The sequence below is a fragment of the Aythya marila genome (assembly GCF_965140915.1).
Source record: "Aythya marila genome assembly, chromosome: Z".
Classification (NCBI taxonomy): domain Eukaryota; kingdom Metazoa; phylum Chordata; class Aves; order Anseriformes; family Anatidae; genus Aythya; species Aythya marila.
This window is the reverse complement of record NC_139080.1, coordinates 36,685,841-36,712,107: the sequence shown is the minus strand read 5'-3', so window position 1 is coordinate 36,712,107 and position 26,267 is coordinate 36,685,841. Positions and strand designations below refer to the sequence as shown.

At 42.2% G+C, this 26,267-nt stretch overlaps 1 protein-coding gene across 1 annotated transcript; it reads left to right on the top strand.

The window, feature by feature from the left end:
* Positions 1-13,226: 13,226 nt before the first annotated feature.
* On the top strand, positions 13,227-26,127 carry PLIN2 (perilipin 2). The gene is made up of 9 exons (XM_082783675.1): positions 13,227-13,316; positions 14,701-14,757; positions 14,837-15,032; positions 15,694-15,776; positions 16,256-16,541; positions 16,856-17,040; positions 17,777-17,911; positions 18,593-18,883; positions 24,971-26,127. Exons 2-9 carry the CDS (start codon positions 14,728-14,730, stop codon positions 25,100-25,102), a joined length of 1,338 nt encoding a protein of 445 aa, XP_082639801.1. The 5' UTR covers positions 13,227-13,316; positions 14,701-14,727; the 3' UTR covers positions 25,103-26,127.
* Positions 26,128-26,267: the final 140 nt, after the last annotated feature.

The window sequence follows — 26,267 nt, the reverse complement described above, 5'->3', positions numbered from 1 at the left end:
AATTTTGTAGGACTGCACATTAAAACGCCCCAGAGGCTGAAGCTCATTGAGGGCATCGCATATTTATACATGTACATTAATAACAAAGTGAACTCAACATTTTTGTTTTACACTTGGGAAGACAAAAACACTGAAGCTAGAGCTCAGCTACACTGATGGCCTCTGGTAGTGAATGTCCAATTTGGGCATGACTTTCAGAAACATTGCGTATCCAGGATCTCTAGCCAGAGCTGAGGAAAAGTTTGTTCCTGTGCAAAGTAATGTTATCTCCCTGCCCAGGTTTTCCCATTTCTTAAAGGAAAATTCTACCTTATAAAACACAGTAGGATATTAATTTAAAACAGTTACACTAGCATTATGGGTTGGCTTTACTGCTGAATTTGAACAGTGTGGGTGAGGGGCTGCATTTCTGAGCATCAGAAAAACATTCAGAAGTAAACAACCTATTAAATGTCACAACATCCATGTGGAACATTTAACTACCATGGGAAAAAAAAAAAAAAAAAGTAACTACTCACAAACTCTGTAGGTTAGGATAGATGAACACAAACAGATACCAGCTCAGTGGTTTTATGCTTTAGTCTTACTGGGAGACGAGCACCCAGTCTGGAAGCCATGTAACTGAATGAAATGGGACGCCCAAGCTTGTATGCTCTGCCTCTCAATGCAGCTAACGAGTGTGAGAGAAATGCCATGCTAACAACGTGCCAGAACTTCTAAATCACTGGTTTTATATTTAGCCAGTATGAAGTCTACGGGAGGCCCTCTTTGTTACCAGTGGGTTTTGAACCTTGATCTGCTGATTCTCACTGCCCTGCATCACTGACCAGAATACATCATCTTGTGTACACGTGGAGTAATTCTGGAATCTCAGGCCAGCTCCGTGGAATACAGTTCAGCAAGCATGTAATAGTCAGTTTTAATATCAGTGTTTGATTTAGCAGGTTGGTGAACTATGTGCTACAGCAAAAGATGAATCATTGTTTATAGATGGTGTCAAAGCAGCCAAGTGGAGTTTAACCAGAGTTTCTTAATGTTACTGTGCACGAGTTACACGCCAGTAACTCATATTCAAGACCACTATCTTGTCAAAAGGACACTATCCAGTGTGCTCCAGCAACACCAACATGCTTTAGAAGAGAAACCTATTTAGCCATGTTTAAGAAAGAAGCCACAGAGGTGTGAAGTTTGTGAAAACCTCAGAGTAGCAAGGAAGGACACGTGAAGGAGGAGGAGCAAGGCTGCAGGGGAAGCCTCGTTGAGTTCCAGCAGAAGAACATTTCCCACACAGTGAGACCCTAGACTTGATTCTGTCTCCAAAAGCTTTTACAGCAAGATCTTTTGATGCTAAGTCAGCACAGACCCACTGAAGTCAGTAATGCTGTCAGTAATGACAAGTATAAGGAAACATAAGCAGAAAAAGCTTGAACTTCCTTTTAGTTTTCAGTGAAATGTATTAAAATTAATCCTCTTCCAGTAAGGCAGCTCTTTGAGCTTAATAAAAGAAATTCTTGATCACAGATGAAAAAGTAACAGTTAACTACTAATAACTAGCTAATTTCTAATATATATATATATGTATGTATTTAAAAGAAAGAAAGAAAAGGTGGTTTAGGTGAATTATAGGATCTTGACTTTTGTGGTGGAGGAGTCTACATGAGAGCGTATGAAAGAAGGGGGAAACTGCTCCTCCAAAAAGGAATGCTGTTCATTTATCTTTGAGGATGTGTGGCTGATTAATTTTCTGTTGAACAGCCTTCTCCTAGAATCTTACAGAGATTGTTTAAGCATTTTCTTTAAAAATACTGTCTTTGTGAAGCTAATGTTTTATTTAGAATTTAAGCCTTTAGATGTTAGAGACCTCTGGCAAATTTATTTTGTCATAGGGAAAACAGGACAGAATAACTTCATTATTGAAAGAAAGATAGAAAGCTGTCAAAAGAAAATACTGTTCACATATCATACCAGCCAACAATCAATTCATCTTTCCTTATGGATCTTTCCTTTACAAGTGTATGGGGTTTGCAAATAAGTTGTTCAGAAGTGGCCAAATCCCATCTATGTCAATATCAAGACAGAGGACCTGACCTTGAATTGTTGTTTGCTTTGGAATCCACAATCAGCACTCAGCATTCAGCACACTAATATGGGACCTGGTTCTGACTATAGTGAAAGCTTTTCATCATAATGTTAAAAAAAAAAACAAACAAACAAAAAAAAAAAAAACTGTACAAAGATGATAAATAAGGAAAATCAAACTAAAAGGATAGGATATCCTATGCTACAACCACAGAGATTGGCTTATCTTTTTACAAGTGCCTGTAAGAAATTTATGCTGTATTCCCTTGTGCTGCATAGGGCAGGTATAATCTAGAAAGCTAAGCACATAAGTGACACTCAGACAAACTATACTTTGTGTGGTCAAATTTAATATTTAATTAAAAATAATAATATAATTAAAAAATAATAATCTGAAATGCTTTCCAAAAGTGAAAATTTCTAATAGTGCATAATATAAACTCCTACAGTAATTGATGGGTGCTAAATACAATTTCTTTGAAAGTGTTCAGTCTTTTGTTGAACTGGAGGAGGCTGCAGAGGAAGGCACAGAAACGAAGAACTTCTGGTTATTTTTCAATTCAAGATAGCTGACTCATTCAGTTCTCCTTTTGGTACTGCCAGTGATCTGTTACATGATTTCAGATAAGTCACTTCTAACTTTCCATACCTCTCCTAAACAATTATAGCAACCTCTTTCATTCAAGCATCTTGCCCCACTGTGTGTTGTATTACTTAGGCTTGCACTTTGTTTAGCTCCATGGGCCTAGAATGTAGTTAGTTAAATTCTTGCAGTGTTACTGAATACCAACAGCAACAACAAAACATTAATTTTCTTCAAGGAAATAGTCTAAGTAATGTCACGAGTAATCTCAGTCACCCCTTATCATATTGCAAAGGTCAGGAGTTATCTGATGAATTGTAATAGGTCTTGTGGAAAACCCCAGTAACTTATTGCACACTTACGAAGGGCATCTGAAAGTTACTCTGTTTGTTTGAAGTATTGTGCTACAATGGCATTCATCCTCTTGAAATGTGGAAATATATACCACAATAAATAACTTGAAATATGTAGAAAAGTTTTTGAAATGAACTTGGCTTATTAGAGAAAATGGAGATACTGTCTAAATGAGGATAAAGGATGAAATTCACTGAGGCTGAATGCAAAATGTTGCTTGATGTCAAGATGGCTGTGCAGGCACTGGATGATGAATCATTTGTGAGGTTGTTCTTCAGGGAAGACTCTGAGGATCATAACAGATTACAGTCTAGCTTTAACCATTGCTTTAAAACTAGGGTAAAGGTCAATATCATAGTGAGATCCTGGTAATATGGATTGACCAGAAGTGTTTCAATTTAAGAACACTGCTTCTACTTCAGAAGAAGAATGAGGATCATCAGGCTAACAAACATGGCCAAAGAAGGGCTGATTGAAATAAACCCCTTCAGCCTAAATAAAAGAAGAATAGTACCTGATCTCTAATTTTTCAGAGCACAGAAGAGCCACCAAAGTCCTTGAAATGCACTGGGAGACACTCAGTATAACCATTATAAATGCTAAGATTCAGATAGCCTGGGTGGGTTTCTGAAACTCTTTTTATGACCCTCTGACTTTCATTGTCAGAGGGTCATAAAAACAGGTTTAACAGATTCCTGCCAGAAATGACAAATACAATTGCACACAAAGGAGTGGAATAATCACAGAATCACAGAATCATCTAGGTTGGAAGAGACCTCCAAGATCACCTAGTCCAGCCTCTGACCTAACACTAACCAGTCCTCCACTAAACCATATCACTAAGCTCTACATCTAAACATCTTTTAAAGACATCCAGAGATGGTGACTGAACTACTGGCAGCCTATTCCAATGCCTAGCAACCCTTTCAGTAAAGATGATCTCTTACAATGTGTTCCAGCCCTCTCTTTCTAGGATAACTGACATTCCATCAGCTGATAGAGTCATTAACATCACCTAGATAAGTGGGTGAAGGAAAATGTAAGAATCTCTGCATCCATAGGACTTCTGAAGGGCTTTAATTGCAAGTTTATGTCAAGGCCCTGAGTGCACTTAAAAACTTTAATTGCTGTGACTGGTCTCACTGAGCACCTCTACCCATGGCCCAGGCATCCCATTTAAGTTCAGGCCTCAGCTGTGATATAGATGTGCCTTTCTCCGTTCCTGCTTTCTACTGCTCCTGAACTGTTGTTTTCATTTCCTGGCTTCACCTAGAATCATAGAATAGTTTGGGCTGGAAGGAACCTTAAATATCATCCAGTTCCAACCCCCCTGTGATAGGCATGGATGTCACCCACTAAATCAGGTTGGCCAAACCCCTATCCAACCTGGCCTTGAACACCTCCAGGGATGGGGCATCCACAGCTTCTCTGGGCAGCCTGTGCCAGTGCCTCACCACCCTCACAGTGAAGAATTTCCTCCTAACCTCTAATCTAAATCTATCCTCTTTTAGTTTAAGACCATTTCCCCTTTTCCTGTCGTTATCTACCCAAGTAGAGTCCCTCTCCATTCTTTTTACAGGACCCTTTTAAGTATTGAAAGGCCACAATGAGGTCTCCCTGGAGCATTCTCTTCTCCAGGCTGAACATCCCCAGCTCTCTCAGCCTTTCTTCACAGGAGAGGTGCTCCAGCCCTCTGATCATCTTTGCAGCCCTCCTCTGGACCCACTCTAAGAGCCCCACATCCTTGTTGTGCTTGGGGGACCCAGACCAAGATGCAGCACTCCAGGTGGGGCCTCACAAGGGCAGAGCAGAGGGGCACAATCCCCTCCCTCCACCTGCTGCCCACCCCTCTGTTGATTCAGCCCAGGATGCAGTTGGCCTTCTGGCCTGCAAGCACGCACTGCTGGCTCATGTCAAGCCTTTCACCCACCAGAACCCCCAAGTCCTTCTCTGCAGGGCTGCTCTCAGTCTGTGCTCATGTCTGGGATTGCCCCAACCCAGGTGCAGCACCTGGCACTTAGATTCGGTGAACCTTATGGGTTTACATGGGCCTACTCCTCAGTCTTGTCCAGGTCGCTTTGGATGGCTTCCCTTCTTTCTGTTGTATCAACTGCACCACTCAGCTTGGTGTCATCTGTAAACTTGCTGAGGGTGCACTCAATCCTGTTGTCTGTGTCATTGATAAAGATATTAACTAACAGCAGTCCCAAGACAGACCACACAAGGACACCACTTGTCACCAGCCTCCACCTGGACATAGAACCATTGACCACCACTGTCTCTGTGCAGCCACAGAGACAATTCCTTATCCACCAGGTGGTCCACCCTTCAAATCCGTATCTTTCCAATTTAGAGTTCAGGATGTCACATGGGACTGTGTCAAAAGCCTTACAGAAGTCCAGCTAGATGGCATTGGTCGGTCTTCCCTTGTCAACTGATGCAATCACTCCATCACAGAACACCACCAGATTGGTCAGGCGCGACTTGCCCTTGGTGAAGCCATGCAGGCTGTCTTGGATTCCCTCAGTGTCATGCATGTGCCTTAACATTGCCTCCAGGAGGATCTATTCCATGATCTTGCAAGGCACAGAGGTGAGGCTCACTGGTCTGTAGCTCCTCAGGTCTTTCTACCCTTTTTAAAAATGGGAGTGATCTTTCCCTTTTTCCAGTCACCAGGGACTACACCTGACTGCCAGGACTTTTGAAATATGAGGGAGAGAGGCTTGGCAACTCCATCAGCCAATTCCCTCAGTACCCTGGGATGCATGTCGTCAGGCCCCATGGACCTGTACCTGTTCAGTTTCATCAGGAGGTCTTGAGCTTTCTCTTTGCTTACAGTGGGAGGGACTTTGCTCCCTCAGCCCCTGCCTAGAGGTTCAGGGACTTGCGAGATGTGGGAAGCCTGACCACCAGTGAAGACCAAGGTAAAGAAGTTGACAAGTACCTCTGCCTTCTCCATGTTCTCCATCTCCGTTTGTCAGAGGTGCTACACTCTCCTTGGTCTTTCTTTTACAGCCAGTGTAACTGTAGAACCCCTTCTTGTTATTCTTTGTGTCCCTTGACAAGCTTAGTTCTGTCAGTGCCTTGGCTTTCCTGATCCCTTCCCTGCACATCTTGACAGCATTTCTGTACATTTCCCAGGGCACATGGCCCTGTTTCCACTGTCTGTGCCTTTTTCTTCTTTTGCCTAAGTTTGTCCAGCAGATCCTTATTCAACCATGCTGGTTTCCTACCTTCCCTGCTTGATTTATTGCATAGGGGAGTAGAGAGCTCTTGCACTTTCAGGAAAATAGCCTGAAAGAGCTGTCAGCTCTGATCAGATCCTTTGTCCCTAAGGACTGTGTCCCATGCGACCTCATCCACTTATTCTCTGAACAGCTGGAAGTTTGCAATTTGGAGGTTCAGGGTCCTGACTTTGCCCTCAGCCAGGCCTGTATTCCTCGAGATCACAAACGCAACCAGGGTGTGGTCACTGCAACCCAGACTGCCTCCAGTTTTAACCTCTTTCATGAGCACCAGCTCCATTAACTCTTCTCCCCTGTTTAGTTTGCCTAATAAGTGGACAAGGAAGTTGTCCTCGAGGTACTCCATGAGTCTCCTGGGTTGCTTACTGCTTGCCACATGGCGTTCCCAGCAGACATGCGGGTGATCCCAGGAGGATGAGAGCCTGTGAGCTTCTTGTAGCTGGAGTAAGAAGGCCTCATCCATAGGCTCCCCTTGATCGGGCAGCCTATAGTGGACCCCAACCACAAGGTGCCCTTTATTGGTCTGGTCCTTAATTTTTACCCACAGGCTCTCAACCTGCTCTTGGCTGTTTCTCAGAGGCAAGTCTTCACAATCTATCCATTTTGTAACACAAAGAACAACGCCCCCACCTTTCTTTCCCTGCCTGTCTCTCCTGTAAAGCTTGTAGTCCTCCATTCCAATGACCTTACTTTGCCTTATCTGATGGCTCCCTGACTGTTGATGGGCCCTGACCCTGCTTGGGGACCCTGTTTAGACCCCGTGGGACTGTACCCTGCCACTGAGGGTGCTGCTTGTGCTGAGGGCACCCTTGACTCATGACTTTTTTGCTTTAAAGACCAGGAACTTGTTGATCCCTGACATTTAAAGCCATAACCATCAGAGACATCCTAGCATACCCAAAACGAAATCCCAATAGACCAGCAACTACTGCTAATAAACTGTTGTTCTGATGTATTAAAATTTCCATGAGGGGTTTTATAAAACTTCTTGCATGAACATGAAGGTCATTTTATGCTACTTATATTCCACTATTATATTTTTTTATTTTATTTTTTTTGTCAGACCACCAGTTGGCAAGTAAAATATCATACAGAAACAGAAATATTTATCTGTCCATTGTCTAGAATGTGCTGATTTTTGTTGTGACAGTACATCTCTAGCAGAGCAATTATCAGTATTAAATTATTCAACCCCTTATCCTTCCCACACTTACACTGACTGGCATAATATTGCACTCTTAAAAATAGCTTCTATATTAGATTACATTGAAAGCATCCCATAGAGTGTCCTCTGGTTATGTTATAAATTCTGAGAAAATCATTTTATGTATAAGCAATGATGTCATTCATAGGCGTAGCATACAGAGTAAAAGAAAAGCTTGTTAGTGAAGTAGAAATGAGTAAAGATACTGGAGTAGCTTTATAGACTGATAATGTCTTCATAACACAACCCATTTAAAGTGTTGTAGTCAATACTCCCTTTGCATCAGTCAAATGCATATGATAACTATTATTCTGTGCAGCTAACTAAATATATTGCAATTTTATTGTCTAGCAAGCAATCTATGGTTTAGGTCTAGTACCTATAAATCCAAAACCAGGACTAAATTATGTGAAAATGAAATTACATGAGATTCACCCAGCTATGTTGAAAGAACTGTGTTCACGGAACTTTATCTATGGAACATGCTGAGAAGTCTTGAATGCCATTGTTATCACTGCTGATAAATATGAACAGTACTGACTACAGTACCGATTTGGTAATTAACATCAATGAAACAACATGACATTCTCAAAGAGAAATAAGGCATGATAACTTTATATAAATACACTGAAATATTTTTGGGATGTTGATTTCTTAAGAAACCTGCAAAACAGTCTGAAAATGGACAGCTGGATTTTTTATTTTTTTTAGCACTGAGTTACAAGTACTAACCATAATTCCCTTACTCCATGCCCTCTTCTGAAGGACATGTGCTGCAAGTGCATGTGCTTGTCAGAACTGCTTAGGGACAAAATTGTCTGGCTTCTGGTTAACATAATTATTTCTCTTGCAGCTTTTAGGCAATTATAAATTATGACACCAGATAAATGTCCATGGACACCTCAGCTGGTGGTTTATGGTTACATCTCCCTTCTCTCCATTGCACTGAATATTATATTAAAATAGTTGAAATCCTTATCATTTTCTGTCCTGTTTCCTCTAGTGATAACAGATACATTCCTTAATTCTAAAATAGGGCCTGGGTATTTTTTTCCTGTGCTTGTCTTGTATCTATGATAACAAAATTCTTTCCAGTAACTATATTTTCTGGATGTTAATACTTCTGTTAACTCCTGTCATGGCCTCATCCAGTGTTTTACGGCATGTAAAGCACGGAAGCTACAGGGCTATAACGTGTGTGTCACATGAGACTTGAAGTCTTGCTGTGATCTTTCTGAAAGTGCTGCCAGTTTCAGTAACAGTGTGTTGCTGCTTAGCTTTCCAAAGACATCTGGCAGGAGCAGAGACAACAGTAATTAAATGAAACAAACAAACAAACAAAAAGCCTCTCTGCAGTATGTAGGTATGTATAGTGTGTAATTGACTCCCTGTCCTTCTCAAGCTAGGATGAGTCCCCCTCTTCTTCTGCCTTAATTAAACATCTCAGATCTATTACAGGGGTTGTACTGTACTCATGACGTGGGTGACAGTATCAGCTTGCCTATACTTTTGCTTGCCTTTGCCTTTCTTCAAGAGTCCGCAGCAGAGCTACCTCCTATCCAATTCCTCACTTTTAAATCAGCTGTCAGTCACAGCTGAAGAGGTAAGAGGTAATGATCTTTGGACAGCTAAGAAAAAACATGACCTATCAGAAGATAAGTACATTCCAGAAATGAACCGTGTAATAGAGAAAAACTGCAGATCATGCTGCTCCGAATCAAAAGATGGGAGTGCTTTGATCCTGGGCAGAGCAGAATAAGGATGCTATTCTTATAAAGATTATTAATGTGGACTTAGAAAAGGAGGATCGTGCCTCACAAATCTGATATCCCCTCCTTAGGAGAGAAAAAGTCAAGTAAGCTACAGCAGAGAAGCTATTGACATAATTTACCAAGACCAGGGGAAAGCCTTCATACAGCAATATACCAAGGACTTAACCCCAAAACCAAGATGCAAGGTAGATAGACAGCTCAAGTGGATAAGGAGGTACTTGCAGGTCCAAAGACAGAGCAGTGCAAGGCAGGACTGCAAAGCCTAGGAATGGATTAATGTGGGATTGGAAGTAAAGAAGAACAGTGAGAGACAGCTGAGGGAAGATAACTTTGGTGGTTATGTTTGGTCACAGACAACAGCCTCAAGGTGGCCAAGACAAGTACGCTGCTTCCCAGTTCATTTGGACTCACTTGTATCTCATGACAAAGCAACTTTTATAAACACTAGGAAAAAAATACATGCTTTGAATATGAGAAATATTTAAAAGCAGAGGAACCATAATAATCAATTGACTTGATTATATATGTTATGGATGCTGAAAATCATCTATCTTTCAGGACCTTTAATAATTTCTTTCTCTTAGTGTCCCTAGGGCAATTCTGACTGCTGAGAAGCAATGCAGTGCCAGTGTTACATGTAAGAACCTGAGGTACACAGAAGGTATGCCTCAGTTGTCTCGTGCCTGTAGCTCATTCCAAACAACCTCAAACTGTCACCAGAGACACTTCTTTAAAGCCTGCCATTTTCCTAAAGCTGTGGTGTTGGACATGATTCTTGACCACTCCAGAGGACCACAATTCTGTTCTCACTGTTCTGCAAGCCAAGATCATGGAGAGTTTCTCCTACCATGGTTAAAATGATCTGTGTTAGAAAAAAAGTAAATAACCATTACAAATATGTATGACAACATTTAGTTATAAACAGGCAACAACAGGCTGTCACACAAAGAAATCTGAGGAGGGCAAAATCCCCAAAGGGTAACAAGCAGTTTGAGGTGGTACTTTGGCTGCAAACAGTATGCCTGATTTTAGCCCTAGTAAACTACAAAGTACACCCTGGCAGTATGTTCGCAAGGCCCCTGGATGGCCAGGAGGCAGCTGGATAGGAGGGCTCACTGTATTAATAAGCACTCTAAATGCCTATTATCAAAATTTTAGGAGATAAATAACTTTCTTACAGAGAGTGGTGTGGCAAAGGATGTGGCTGCAATTAGAGTTCTTGATCAAAGATTCTTCTTCTCTTTGCAATCTCATTCCCATTTGATTGCTTTTTCTTTGTAACATCTCAATAACTACTTGGACTTTGCAACACTGATCCTTCAGTAGATAGAACCATATGAATAGGTCTGATGAAATCAGTGAAATTATTTACAGTCTTATTCAGCAAATACTGAATGGCATATCCAATTACCTCTGTGCAAATCTAAAGTAGGTAGTGAAGTATTTTTGTAAATTGGCAGTTATGTCCATGAAACTAAGTATGTGCATATTTCTTTAGAAGACAGGGATTTTAAGCAAATTTACAGACACTCAGATACGGAAATACTGAGATATGAATGACACCATCATAGCAAAATCTGTGTTACCTGAAGATAGTTTTGATGCATTGTAACTCTAAAGATGACTGGTTGCAGCTGTTGATGCAAGGGTCTGAAATGTCATCTACATAGTACGTGTAAATTGCAGTGGACATGTGCGATCTTGTTTAAACAGTACTGCAGATAATATCAGTTTATATATACAGTACAGATGATACATCGTATTGCCTGACTTCCATGTATACCTCTGGAGTCTAAGAGAACCCCAGGTATGGTGGAAGGTTGGCCACCTTGAGGCTGTTGTCTGTGACCAAACATAACCACCAAAGTTATCTTCCCTCAGCTGTCTCTCACTGTTCTTCTTTACTTCCAATCCCACATTAATCCATTCCTAGGCTTTGCAGTCCTGCCTTGCACTACTCTGTCTTTGGACCTGCAAGTACCTCCTTATCCACTTGAGCTGTCTATCTACCTTTAATCTTGGTTTTGGGGTTATGCAGGCTATGCATACTGAAGTAAATGTTGACTTCACTGCTTCCTTTTCGACTCCCCACTCCTCTCTTCATCCACTAGGCATGATGCCAAGTGAAAATCTTTGTATCAGCTCTTACAAATACACTATCTTTCTATCTGTCAGTTGACTCTGGCTCAGCATATCTTGTGATTTAACCCTGGTAGGCAGCTGAGCTCTACACAGCCACTCCTTCATTTCCTCTGCATCAGGATGGGGGAAAGACAATCAGAAGGGCGAAAGTGAGAAAATTTGTGGGTAGACAGGGGCAGCTTAATAGGTAAACCAAAAGCTGCTAGCGCAACCAAACCAAAACAAGGAATTCACTCATGGCTTCCCATTGGCAGGCAGATGTCCAGCCTTTTTTTCTGGAAAGCCAGGTTCATCACACATAGTGGTTTCTTGGGAAGACAAATGCCATCACTCCAACTGCCTCTCCTTCCCCCTTCTTTCCCTACAGTTTTGTTGCTGATCATGATACTGCATGGTACGGGACATCCCTTTGGCCAGTTGGGGTCAGCTATCCTGACTGTGCCCCAGCTGTATTCTTGTAGAGTGTGTCCTGGGACTGCAAGAGTTGCAGATGTCCCTGTATTACAAATAACAGTGATCCGTATTTGTATCTAAAAGACCTGGAATACTCTGGAATTCCCAGTACAGATATCTCTGACAAAAAAAGATACCTGACAATTGAATGTTTTACACCTGAGAAGCCATATAACTGTGAATGAGAAACAAATCGAGGTCTCCGATAACAAGGAGAAAATGCGGAGTGCCTGTGCCTGTGAACTGTTTGGTATGGGTCCTAACAGAGGCATGATAGAGCACTTCAGCGAAGTGAAAATCCCTATTTTGTTCCAGATAGTTTTCTGATCTGTTCTGCTGCGAAACAAGAAGAGTGAACTGATTTTACTCTGCAGAAAAAAAAAAACAACACCATTCTGGGAAGGTCTTTTTTGAACAAGTTGAAAAACCAAACAAACAAACAGAACAGAAACAAACATATGCTCTCTCCCAAAGCCCAGGAATCACAGAATCATAGAGTGGTTTGGGTTGGAAGGGACCTTAAAGATCATCCAATTCCACCCCCCTGCCATGTGCAGGGACACCTCCCACCAGACCAGGCTGCCCAAAGCCCCATCCAGCCTGGCCTTGAGCACCTCCAGGGATGGGGCAGCCCTGTGCCAGGGCCTCACTGAGCCTCACAGTGAAGAATTTCCTCCTCATATCTAATCTAAATCTACCCTTTTGTATTAGGAAGATTGTGTCCTGTGGGAGCAAGGGTCAGAATCTCTCTAGCAGTAGACACGGGGTATTTTATGATAGGAATGGTATTACTTTTTATTATGATGGTATTTTATGAAGGGAATAACAGATAAGAGGGAGCGACGGTTTTTTGTACTTTTCTACCAAGCTTTTGCAAGAAGCCTTCTATCCCCATCCTGGGCAGCTAACGATACTTTTCACTGTACTGCCCTGTGTTAGAGGAATTTGCTGTCCTGGCACACTGATCATCGGAGGAGGAGGTGTGTGTGTGCGGAGCAGTGGAAGCTGGCACAGCATTTACACGGGCGGCTGTGGCGTGGGGCGCACTGAGGGGGCAGCCAGGAGCCTCGGCGTGCTGCGGTGACAGATACGCTGGCTCCTTGTCATTCCCCACCTTAATTAACGCTACCGGGATCTGGGTTTCTGACAGAAAAGTTGAACACGAGTTCCCTGTAACAAACTTTCTCCACAGTCTTATTTTTCCGGTTTTGTTTTACGAACTAATTCCCTCCCCCCCCCCTCCCCTCCCCCCGTACCCCCCCCCTCCCCTCCCCTCCCCTCCCTCCTTCCAGCCCGCCCCACAACGCGGAGCGGCCGTGACGCGCGCGGAGCTCTCGCGAGACGTCGGCGGCCGCTGCCTATAAAGTCGCGGGACGCGGGGCGGCCGCCTCAGTGCGCGGCGCAGGCGGCGCGGGAGCGGTCGGGCGGCAGCAGCGTCTCCTCCTCATCTTCCTCATCCTCCTCCTCCTCGCCCCCCAGCCCCGGTGAGTACCGCGCGGCCCCGCCACTCGCCCGCCTCCTGCACGGGGTCCCCGAGAGGCGCCCTCACAGCGCTGGCTGCCCCTCGGGGCTGGTCTGCGGCCGGGCCCTTTGGGACGCGCTGGCAGCCGCGGGTAATCCCTGTGGACGCGGCCCCTCCTCCTGCCGGCCGGCGGCAGGGCGCGGGGTGGGTGTGAGCGGGGCCCCTCCGCTGCCCTCCCGGGCCCCGCTGTGTTTGTGGTCGCTGCCCCCTGGTGCAACGAGGGGAGGTTTTCACCGGACGCGAAGCAGAAAGTTAAGGCTTCCTGCTCTGGTGCTGTCACATGTGTAAAGCTGCTGTCGGGCTTTCTGGCGCACCTAGCAGCAAAGCCTTCAGGACCGCTGTCCTCTCAGGGACTGCTGTCTGCAAGGCTCTCTGCTCTCCTGTGGGCAGGCTCTGCGGCAGCTTAAGTGCCCTGTGGAGCTGTTGAAGCAAGAAGTGCTGGCAGATCTTGTTTGGCTTCTGTGTGCTCACAGAATGACAACGCACTTCTGGGTATTAACGTCTGCGTTCTCCTGCAGCATCTCCTTCCCCTCTCCCTTTTATAGGGTTTATATGGGGAGAACTATTACTGTTTTCTCCATGGGAGTGCACGTTGGAAGATAATTGCGTAGCACAGGCTTGCTGAACAACTGCTCTCCCCAGCCTGTTTCAATGTGGGCTTAGTAGTAATTCCTAAATTAGCACAAAGGAAAGTTATTTCCTGTTGTGGGGAAGTTCACTGACTGTGCATGCTACAGGAATTCTAACTCTTGAGTAACGGAGCAGTGGAAACCCTGTGTGGGCATCAGATATGTCAGCAGAGATAATGAGCCTATTGTTTTTAGTGGAGCACCTTGGGTGAGAATTAATCTGAGGTTATTGAAATGAGTATTTCATCTCAGTCCCACACTGTGCCCACAACATTTGGACAACAACAACTAACCACATTTCAAACTTGACTCCCTTATGTTAATTTGATTAAAGATACTGGTGTCGGAGTCTTTGTCTGTCCTTTAGACATCCTAAATGAGAGGTTAGAGTTGGTTTAAAAAAAAACAAAAAACAAACAAACAAAAAAACAAAACAAAAAAAAAACTTAGCTTAAGAACAGCTGGGTAGGTTTCCTTCACCCCGGCTCAACAGTTGAGACCAAGTATATATATTTCTCCTAGAAAAAATACATGACTTAAGTTGTAATTCTGTAGTGAACTGCTGTACTTCACATGGATCTCCTACATGCAAGAACAAGCATCCTTAATCCCCTTGATCTGGTGGGATTGATCATAAAGCAATAGTTGGTTTGAAAGCCTGGTGTTTAAATGAAGTAGATATGAGGATGTCCTAACTCTGACATGCTTCCTTCATAGGCTGTGTAAGACTGAAGACCTGAAAAAATGGCATTAGCAACAATTGATCCACAACAGGTATGTTTAAGATAGCCCAGTAGGGCTTTTAATGTATAGTTCAGAAAAATAGTCAATCAACCTCTTTCTCTTTAAACAGAACATTGTATCAAGGGTAGCAAACCTTCCTTTGGTGAGCTCCACCTATGATATGGTGTCGACAGCCTACGTTACCACAAAGGATAACCATCCCTATCTGAAGTCAGTATGTGAGATAGCAGAGAAAGGAGTGAAGACAATTACTTCAGTAGCCATGACAAGTGCTATGCCTATCATCCAGAAACTGGAACCACAAAGTAAGGCAAAGATGGAGTTGCTGATACCTTTAATTGAACTGATTGCTTTATATATCAACATGTGCTTACAGTTGAGCACAGTCATGCTGGTCTGGAGTGCTATTTCAGATAGCTGACAACCATCTCAACAAGCCTTGCTTGTTGAGTAACTTATTACAGATAGGTATGACTTGAGGGAGTGGTGGAATCCAAAGCTGATTCCAGCTTTCATAATACTGAACTGACTGGCTCCTCTTGATTTGCAAGGTGATTGTGTAGTTGCTTGTGCAACACCTTTCTTACCTTTCACCTACTTCCAAGTGCTTTGTACTTTCTCTCACAGAGTAACTTGTGGTTGTATTTGGCAACTGTGTCACAAGGCTACTGTAACCAGGAGCCTTAGTTGCTTCAACTGGCAGTAGGCCAGATGTTTCAACCTGTTAAAACAGCTGCTTGTAAGGTATATGAACAGACTTTCTCTGCCTGCAAGTGAGCTTGCTTAAGGCACTGTAGACCAACCTTCTTGTGGGGCTTTGCTGCCTCAAATCCCCCTGAAAAGGAGGGAGAAGCTACTTTAAATGTGCTACTGTGTGAGCTCCATTTCAAAAACAAGTAACAATTGGAGTTATTTATACTAAGGCAAAACAAAACCTAAAATCAATTATTGTAATTTCTTTCATAGTTGTAGTTGCCAACAACTATGCATGTATGGGTCTGGACAAAATTGAAGAGAGACTGCCTATACTGAATCAACCCACTGACAAGGTAAATCTTTTCTGTGTGCATATGCTGACCAGAAGATCTTTATACCTGTCTCTTTGCTGTTGATACAAAAAATGCAGTGCGGGGAGTTCCTATAAGCCGCACTTGTTTCACAGCTTAGATGCAGTGAGGAGATGGAGTGCATTTCTGTAGAATCGTTTGCTTTTGGGAGGTCACTGAACCATTTTTTTTTTTTTTTTTTTTACATTAGCCTGCTACTTGATATATATGTAGCTGCTGTTCACTGGTAGGCATCCTGTAAAAACTTTTTCTTGCTCATTGTAAAACAAACTGATTTACATTCACTGAAGAGTTTTGAGCTGAAGGCTGCATGACAATCATATCTTTGTTTTGTCCATATGCTTTCAGTGCAAGCTCTTCCTGGATAAGACTTGTATGAACCTTGATGTAATTCTGTTTCCTGGATTATGTAGCTCCTTTTATCAAATGTTTTTAGTGAATCAACCTATTTTTGTTGTTAGGTTGTTGCCAATGCTAAGGATGTAGTTGTTGGAGCCAGAGAAGCTGTAACAACCACTGTGACTGGTGCCAAGGAAACTGTTGCTCACACAATCACTGGAGTTGTGGGCAAGACTAAAGAAGCCATGCAAGACAGTGTGGAAATGACCAAGTCTGTTGTTAATGGTGGCATTAACACTGTCTTGGGAAGTCGTGTGGTGCAGATGGTGAGCAGTGGAATGGACAGCGCTCTCACTAAATCAGAGACCCTTGTAGACCAGTATCTCCCACTCACTGAAGCAGAACTAGGTAAGAACAATTCAGGTTTAATTTTAATGGTATACATGTATTGGAGAAACAAGCAGTCATCTATTTATTACCTTATAGTGGGGAGGGGGCACATGCTTCCCAAACTGTCTTTGGCCTTCCTGGTTGTAATAATGTTTTCTTGACAGGCAAGCAGAATGAACCTAAGTAAGGATTACATGTGTGCCTGTCAACCAAACGTGCTGTTAAAGGACTACTAAGGGAATCAAATATTCAGTTATTATGAAGCAAATGAAATAGTCAGACATCTTAAGTTTTGTTCCACTGGTCAATCTGCTCCCTTTCCACTGTTCTAGAAAAAGAGGCTGCAAAAGTTGAAGGTTTTGAAGTTGGAGTTCAAAAGCCAAGCTACTATGTTCGGCTAGGATCCCTGTCTTCAAAGGTCCGTGCACGTGCCTACCAGCAAGCCTTAAACAAAGTTAGAGATGCTAAGCAGAAAAGCCAGGAAACAATTTCTCAGCTCCACCACACGGTTAATCTGGTAAGTTCAAGGTCTCACTTTGGGTATAAGAAACAAATGTTGGTATAGTTTTCAAAGGTAGAGAACAAGTAGTGAAAAATCAGATAGCTGTGAATAAATTCATTTTCAAAATATAAAGTAATTCCCAACGGAGCTTTTCTCCACCAGTCAGGAGAAGTCCTAAATTAAGCTGATCTGTAAAACAGACCACCAGTTACTTGTAATTTTAAGCACTGCATAAATATAAGTAATATTTAAAAGGTGTTCATGTTGTAAAGGTTCAGTTCTGACACATCTATTCATTGAAGAAAGTGTCTTGCAATTTGGAAACACTTCAGTGCTTTACTTCAGTCTTGATATTAACAAAAAGTAGGATTCTTCATGGGCTTGCTCTTCTTGCTGTGGGTATCTCTGAACATTCCTGAGTGCTTCAGTCATCTGATCCTAACTATGTACCTTCATGTACAGCACAAACTGTACATAAATAGTTATGATCTTTAATATACTCACAATGCCATGTATATGAGTTCAGTGGGGGAGGATGAAGTAGTTGTGGTGTAGAGGGGTAGACTACATAGTATCATGGAACTGCTGCTAGCTTTTCCTGTGGAGAAAGAGCATATCCTGATGTTCTCCGAAGCGTTTTGTTTGAAATTTAAGTGTTTAAAAAAAAAAAATTACAAAGCTGGTATTTTAGGATAGCCCTAGTAGAACTGCTTGGACTCTTACTTTACTTCCTTGTTTGGCTGTATTTCAGATCGAGTATGCCAGAAAGAACATGAATAGTGCCAATCAGAAACTTCTTAATGCTCAGGAAAAACTGTATCAATCCTGGGTAGAATGGAAGAAATATACAGGTCAAAATGATGGTGATGAATCGCATAGTGCTGAGGTAAATAAATGTACATGTAAACTGAAAATAAATGGATTGCATACTGTCAAGGTAACACTGGCTAACAGTCCCCAAAGTGCACAGCATCCTAACAGCACAGAATGCTTCTCTACAAAAGTAGAAGCTAAATGATGAAGCTCAAGCAGCTGCTAGTTCCTCTTATGAAAAGCAGAGGACATCCTAACTCTTAAATGAGCCTACTTTCTGCAAAAACTAACGAGTTATTCTCCTTTCAAGAGAATCCTCATTCTGTGAACTTGTTGGGATATTAACCATATCTAGGTACCAGCTAGGATTCACTTATTTTCATTTTGGCCACATGAGATAGCAATTCCCCAGCATAAAGCAGCCTGAGGAACAGACACACCGAGTCTTATATAGCTTTGAAGAGTGGTTCATCCACTAGAATACTAGTCTGCTTTAACTTGTTATCCGGAGTTGATACAAGAGCTTCCTTATCTGTTGCTGGGTAGATGCTAGCAATGCTTCTGTTCCAAAGTATTTGAACATTGGAGAAATCAAGTACTTTGAAGTTGTCTGTGACTATGCTTAATCCTTGGTATGTTACCTGCTGTATCTTACTTCCACCACTTTTCACTTTGCTTCCTTATCTCTTAAATAACAGAAAACTGCTAGTCACAAAAAGTTACTGACAGATGATTATTATGTTTTTGTTTCCAGCACATAGAGTCAAGAACTCTAGCAATTGCACAGAGCCTCACTCAGCAGCTTCAGACCACCTGCCTCACACTGGTCTCAAGCCTGCAGGGTCTGCCACAGAATGTGCAGGACCAGGTTTGCAGTGTTGGGTCAATGGCAAGTGATGTCTACCAGAGCTTCCGGTCAGCATCCTCTTTTCAAGAACTATCAGACAGCTTTCTTGCTACTAGCAAAGGACAACTGAAGAAAATGAAAGAGTCTCTGGATGATGTGATGGATTATCTTGTTAACAACACGCCGCTCAACTGGCTGGTAGGTCCCTTTTACCCACAACTGCCTGGCATTCAGCATGCTGAGAGCAAAGGTGAAGGGGAGAAAAATTCCAGCCAGGAAGACAAACAGCTTGAACACCCTATTGAGTAAACTGCATAGCATTCATGTACTCTGCAGACTGACCAAACAAGTGACTAACAACTGTAGCTGTCAAAAAGCTTTAGGGAAAAAACTTGTGGGGGAGAAAGTGATTTAGAGAGGACACTCTCCTACAAATGCGTTGTATTGTCCTGAGTAGTAAAGACTCTCTAAACCAAACAGAAGTGCCTAAATATTGGCAGCTTACAGTTGTCAAGATGCCTTGTTTGTACAGTTAAGAAACCTCACTATGCTTATTAGTGGTAGTAATATCCTTATTCTTAAATGATTCTTATCACAGCTGAAAGCATTGGATCTGCTGCTCAGTCTCTACCAGACTAATATAAAAGCCTTACATGCTATGAAATGCCTTTAAAAGCCTTGCATTCTAGCGAGGTACGCCTGAATTCTGTACATGCTGCAGATCATGCATTTGATTATTTTGTAATGGCTGTCTCAAACTGAACTGTTACATGATTCATGAGGATTCTGCGAGGGCAAAATTCCAAAGCTGATAGTGGGGTTTCTGACTGAGTCAGCTGAGTTGAATGCTGTGACAGTGCTAATACTAATGATGTAAACTTACTATTGTATTACACAGTAACCTGACCAAATCATTATCAAAGTATATTTTTGACAGTATAAAGACAAGATTCATGCTGTTTGTACTCAGGTGCCTGCTGTTTCATGCTTTTTGTAGCCAATGTTTTGTAATAATTTTGTACCTTAGTAATAAATGTTTCAGCAGCCCAAGTCTGTCTCCATGTATGTTGTGTAGAACATGTAACTTGCTGTTCTGTGGCTCCTTTAATCTGGGTCCAAGAGAAAGCAAGCTTGCAATGCAAATGAAGTAGACACATTGAAAATCTAAATCTATTTGTGTATAGTTAACATTGCTGCAGTGTTTCCATCTTCCCTTCCATTCAGTCTTTGCTTTACTGTTGCTTTTTTGTGCTTACTGTTACTTGTGCAGACTGTGAACTGGTGGATGGCCTTACACTGAGGGGGGAAAAAGGGTATAGAAAAAAAGTCTTCCCCATCTAGTAGATGTTTGTATGAGAGTCCCAGCTACCTGCTTTGTACTTTAGCAAGTACACTTGCTAAGAGTGTGTACTCTTCAACTGTCAACGCAAGCTTTAATCTTTTTTACTTTATATACCCTCTTTTGAACTTGAGTGACTAATGTGAATTAACACTCATCTACTTGGGTGGAGTTGTTCCCTAGTAACTCTTACGACTCCCTTCCCTTGATGAGAATTACTGTTACTTGGAAAAAAGCTTTCTTGGTTTATTACTGTCCAGGTAAGTTGTATTCTTGACACATACCCTAGGTAACTGTGCATTGCAATCATTTAATTTAGCAATGTTGGTCTAAGTTTCAAAGAACTTGCTAAACAGTGTAAATCAAAACACTAAGTAACTGGGTAACTCTGTAAGTTACTCTGGCCTTTTAGAGATGAGCTACAACTGGTGGCCACAACTAGAACAACGCTTGGTTGTGTTTACAGGTTTCTGCTAATAACCTAAAAAAAAAAAAAAAAACCTGCATTTTTGTATTGTGATTTTTTCCCCCACATGGAAACCAAGTAAACAGAATATGAAGTTTCTGACTCCCAGTGGAATGGGGAGCCCTTTCTTGGAAGAAGAGAAGGCTAAATTATGGTGAATTAGTATGTTCTTGGTTTATTGTACCAAGTACAAGTCCTTGCATTAAGATTATTGGATCATCTTAATGAGGACAGTGTTGGAAGGGTGTTGGAACTGAACTGTAGCTTTTATGGCATGGGTATCTTGCTGGTAATCTAGTACAGCATGTCTCTGGTCTTAATTGCAATTAAGGGACTTCGGACAAAACGTGGTAACTTTTTCTAGCACAGGTAGAATGCCAGTTAAACTGCTCACTGGAGGCATGGATGTCTTGAACATCTTCCAAAACCTCGGAACTGAAGCTGATGTGCATTCTAATAACTACTGAAAAATCTCACATCAAATGAAGAAAACCTAAAATATAAACTGAGCAGAGCCTGCTCATAGATTGATATACGCAATTATAAGGAAAAAGGTAAAATTACAGGGACAAACAGTTACACAACATAAACTTGCTTGCCTTAAAAAAAAAAAAAAAAAGACTAAGCACTACCCTGAAGTGTTTTTCAGAGCTATGAAGCTTCTTGTTTCATTCTCAGAAAATGAAACCCGGTGAAATGAGACTAGATGCATTGAAAATGATGGGAGATGAAATAAAGCTTCACAAATATATTTATAGCAGTATACATATTAGTAAAGCCAAAACTACATGATTTGTATAAGGGCTGGAGTTCTTTAGTTTGCCTCAAACCAAACTTTCTTTAAAGGCAAAAAGCTTTTGAAATCTCTCCCACTTAGTAAGATGATGACTTCCTTCCCTAGAATCTTTTCTAAACTGTATAACTTACGGTAGTGCTATGTAGCTAGTAAGGTAAGCTAAGTGAAAAGAAACAGGCAAAAGGATTTCAGAACAACTTGTAAATCTTTTCTGTTTTAAAAATAAATAGCGTTTTGGCTAAAACAACCAAAAGAACCACAACAAAAAACTTCTCCAAGCCAGCTGGTTAAAAAGAGAAAAGGGAACCTCATTTTATTTATTTATTTTTTTAAGTGTAATCTGTTCATTATTTGCATGATAGGAAAATCTTGAAGCTAGCTGATGTTCTGCTGACTGTACTATGTTTTGTACTATGAGTGGGGAAAAAAATGATTTTTTTGCATAATATATGGTCTGACTAAAGTGCTTCTTCAGAAAGTGCAAAACAAGAATAATATCAAATTGCTCACGGTTCAGCTCTAAAAATACAGCAAGAAAAAGTGGGTGAGCAGATGAGCTTTAAGTTAGTGTTGATATTAACATTTGGACAGCAAAAATGCTGAACTATGTCTTGTGTTATCAACACGAGTTCTGCAAGTTTTATGCTATTTCATTTAGGAAGATCTAACTGTATCTTACATAGGAAAAGTACAAAGAAGGGTCATATCTAACCCTATTCTTGCAAGAACTGTCTTCTGGCTTTCTTTCAACTTCCTAGCAACTACTAAATGAGTTTCATTTCTGTATCACCTTTGTGTTAATTGTAGTCCTTTATCTAAGCAAGCCCATAACAGTGGAGGCTTTGCATTGATTTACTTAGACTGGTGCAGATGGCAGTGTGCTTTTAACACAATGTAATATGCTCAAAACTGAGATAAATGATACTGATACCAACACTGTTTCACTCTGATGCACAGTTACACTCCAATTTAAAATTATTTAATGGCTATGAACATACCACTGGTATGTTAGTAAGTAGTTGACTCCTTTATGTGTGCACTAAGGAGGTAGAAAGCGCAAACTTGAACTGGAAAGGTTGATTCACCTATTATCAATAGGTGAGATGTGGATTTCTGTAATAGAGGTGACCCCATACTTACAACGTAGCGAAAATTACCACTGGTCAGGCACAGTTACTGAGTGCAGTCATGTACCCTGCTCAGTCTAAGTACAGAATCATAGAATCACAGAGTTGAGTTGGAACACTGAAAACCAACCTCCCTGCCATGGGCAGGGACACCACCCACCAGACCAGGTTGCCCAAAGCCCCATCCAGCCTGGCCTTGAACACCTCCAGGGATGGGGCACCCACAGCTTCTCTGGGAAACCTGCTCCAGTGCCTCGCCACCCTCTGAGCTAAGGTTTCCCTCTATATATCTAAATTTACTCTCTTTTAGTTTAAAGCCATTCCCCCTTGTGCTATCGCTCTACTCCCTGACAAAGAGCCCCCACCCCAGCTTTCCTGTAGGCCTCCTTTACGCACTGGAAGCTCCCTGTAAGATCTCCCCTGAACCTCTCTTCTTCAGGCTGAACAACCCCAACTCCCTCAGCCTGTCTTTGTAGCAGCAGTGCTCTAGCCCTTTGGTCATCCTTGTGTCCCTCCTCAGGATCTGATTTAACAGGTCCCTGTCCTTCCTGTGCTGGGGGCCCCAGTGTTGAATGCAGGATTCCAGTTGGAGTCTCACGAGAGCAGAGAGGGAGAGTCACCCCCCCAACCTGCTGGCTAGGCTTCTGATGCAGCCCAGGATGCAGTTGACTTTCTGTGCTGCAAGAGTATGTTGCCAGCTTATTTGGAGTTTTTCCATCCACTGACACCCCCAAATCCCTATCCTCAGAGCTGCTCTCAACTCTTTCTCTCCCCTGTATTCGTGCTGGGGATAAACCAGTTGGTTAAACTATCTGTTTGGGCACATTTTTAAGTGAATTTGCAAACAAACTCCAAATTCCACAAGAGCTACTTTGCCTTAGACTTGTTATGTATCTCTATTTGTATGATGATATGAGGTATGGGGTCATCTGCTGGTACTGACAAAATATATTGTTTTTCTAAGTACAGTAATTAGAGATTTAGGTAAATGCAATAAACTGAAAGATGCAAGACGATTCTTGCTAGTCGAAGAATGTGTTTCCCATGTTCCCGGTGTCTTCTGAATTTTAGGAGAATACTTAACTGATTTAATTTTGAGCAAGGTTAGGCTCTCAAAGTGGTGTAGGCATTTCATTGTATTCATACAATTGCCTGATACGTGGCATGCTGCTTAAATTCTTCCAAAGCCCAGTTTTAATTAATATTTTAATAAGTACCTGGTGTTCTACAGTCAACTACTCTCTAAGGAACTGAGTAATTCACGTTCAGTGCTTCAGTGCTGCCTACAACCTGATAGCTGCAGTAGTAGTCTTTCTCCTTTGGTGTGTTCTCTGTTCTTCTGGCATGTCTTCAGGGAAGGCAAAGCATAGACTTCTCTTTCCAATGCTTTTCCTAAAAATTGATCATAAGCAAGGTGTTTTCTAGTTACAGAATGAATTAAAAGTGCTTCTCCAGCCAGTACTGGTGGCGAGGCACTGGAACAGGCTGCCCAGAGAATCTGTAGATGTGTGCAAGGGCAGGTTGGATGGGGCTTTGGGCAGCCTTATCTCTAGGCAGGTTCCTTTGTATAACCTATTAATCCCAAGGAAAGAAGAAAGGCAAAACAAGTTTAAAAACTTGTGGAAGGTGTCCTTGCCCATGGCAGAGGGGCTGGAATCAGATGATCTTTAAGGTCCCTTCCAACCCAAACCATTCCTAGATTCTGTGATTCTAAATGCCTAGAAGCCTCTTCAAGCCACTGCTTCTTCAGACATACAGAACCAATGTCCCGTGAGCAAGCATGCGCTGATCCTGTCTGGCTTCAAGTATTCATATTACCTATGTTAAACCTAACCACGAATTAAACTGTACATATATGAATTTTTCACTTGGGGTAGAAAACTTCTGGTTATGAGTAAATTGCCTAAATCTATCTCATTTTTCAGAAGAGACATAGTAGTCTAAGTCCTGCTAATGGGACTTAAGCTTATAAGTGTCTTAGCCAAGGTTTTTAGAAGTGTGTAACATCCATGTGTCCACTAATGTCTAACTGTTCCTGAAACCCAGTAGCTGCTTAAAATACAGAATACAATATATGCAGTTGAAATAGAGGTCAGTGTATTTTTGCAGTTCCGGGTATTTGTGTCCTCAGGAAAGGTTTGATGTGGTAGGCAGGCAGAGCGGTACAAAGCAATCTGTATCAAGTTTCTCTAGGCTTCTCCTTTGCATAACCCATTGATCCCAAGGAAGGAAGAAGTGCAAAACAAGTTTAAAATCTTCAATTCTTATTTTTCTAGTCGTTGTTTTTACTAAATGCACTCAGTGAGTTTAGCTCTGTTCCACCTCTACTACAAAATCCTTTCTGCTGAGCAACTGGTTTACGTCTTGGATAATATTTGGTCTTAATGCTATATTTATGTTTAATGCAGGACTGAATATATTTCACTCTCTATTCAGTATTTTGGGTCTGATTTCTAGAGAAATCTAGAGCATTTTTATCTCCTGACTTCAGTCAGGAATACTGAACAAATTTATTTAGTTTTACTTTTGAATTGACTGAAATTTTGTTCCTATACAGGTACCAGATTTCACTATTACAGACCTGTCTTCAGAGTCAGATGATATCCCAGACATTTTGGATTTGGATGAAGATCAACAAGACTTTTCACGCACAAATGGCCCATACACCACAGGGCAAAGAGTTGAATGAAGAAAAGCAGAAAAACGTCTTTTTGATACAATGTATTTTTGCCACGTTTAACCTATATTTCTCCTTTTTGAAGCTGATCCTATCTAGCTTTGGACTTTTTTTAATCAGTGCTGTTTCACTTAGCTGCATCAAAACTGATTATTACCCCCTGAGGATTAGATGCTAGGTTGATTCATTAGCTTGTGTGTCACAACTCCTGCTCTGTAAACCAGGTATAGCCTAGCCAGTGCATCCAGCTGATCTGATCTTTGTTAAATATTTGTATAGCTGCTTGTTCTCCTGTTGGCAACAGCCAAGAGAACACGCCAGTGCTTTGCATAAAGGGCTGCCAACAAAAGGAGTTGATGAGGATTTGCCCACCAAGTGTCCCCTTCCGAGTCTACATGGAAAGCTCCTCTGCATCTACCTCTTTGCTGCTGGAAAGGACAGGAGGCTTTGGCCGTCTCAGTTTTATTTATTTATTTTTATTTTTTTTAGGCACTGTGCCTACAGCGATTAGAGCAGGGTCCCTTCGGGTGCTTTATCTGAGGGTGCTTTATGCACAAAAGGATGCCCTTTCTCTCTACATGCCTTCTGCGTGCAAAAAATTTTGGTCATCCTACTACTGTTGGTTATGGGACCCGAGACTAGCGGAGGGTGAACGCTTGGCAAGGAGAGTTTTCCAGAAGGAAGGACGGCGGCTGCAAATGGAAGGGGAGACACTGGGAAGAGCGAGGGAAAAGGGAAGAGACAGCAACAGGTTTGGACAATAGAAAAATAACTTTTTAAAAAAACTGTGATGACGGCCAAGAGAGGGAACTGCAGGCAGAGGTATTTTTTCGCGATTTTTTTTTTATTTTAGTATTTTTTTTCTTTTGGCGAGGAGCCGGCGCGCTCCCTGTGGCGGCGGGGGCGGTGGGCACGCGGCGGGCAGCGCTGGCTGCGCGCCTCTCTGGGGATCCGGCCGAGCCCGCGGCCGCCGGGCGGGCTGCTGCGAGAACTTCCAAGTCACGGAAATGCCTTGAAATAAAAGACTGAACTGCGCAGCCTGGCGCCCGCCTCGCCTCTCTGAGGGGATCAGGGCACAACGGGAGGCGGGGAGGGAAGGGGAGAGGGGTGAGGGGGAAGGGGGGGGGGGGGGAACGGCCGCAAGATGGCGGCGGCGCCGCCTTGCATAGGGAGCACC

What these genes read in the sequence shown, in the direction of transcription:
- PLIN2 (XM_082783675.1), top strand. Translation starts at nt 14,728, where the DNA reads ATGGCATTAGCAACAATTGATCCACAACAG. An exon ending in CAACAATTGATCCACAACAG is followed by an intron (nt 14,758 to 14,836) that starts GTATGTTTAAGA and finishes CTCTTTAAACAG; the next exon opens with AACATTGTATCAAGGGTAGC. An exon ending in TGAATCAACCCACTGACAAG is followed by an intron (nt 15,777 to 16,255) that starts GTAAATCTTTTC and finishes TTTTGTTGTTAG; the next exon opens with GTTGTTGCCAATGCTAAGGA.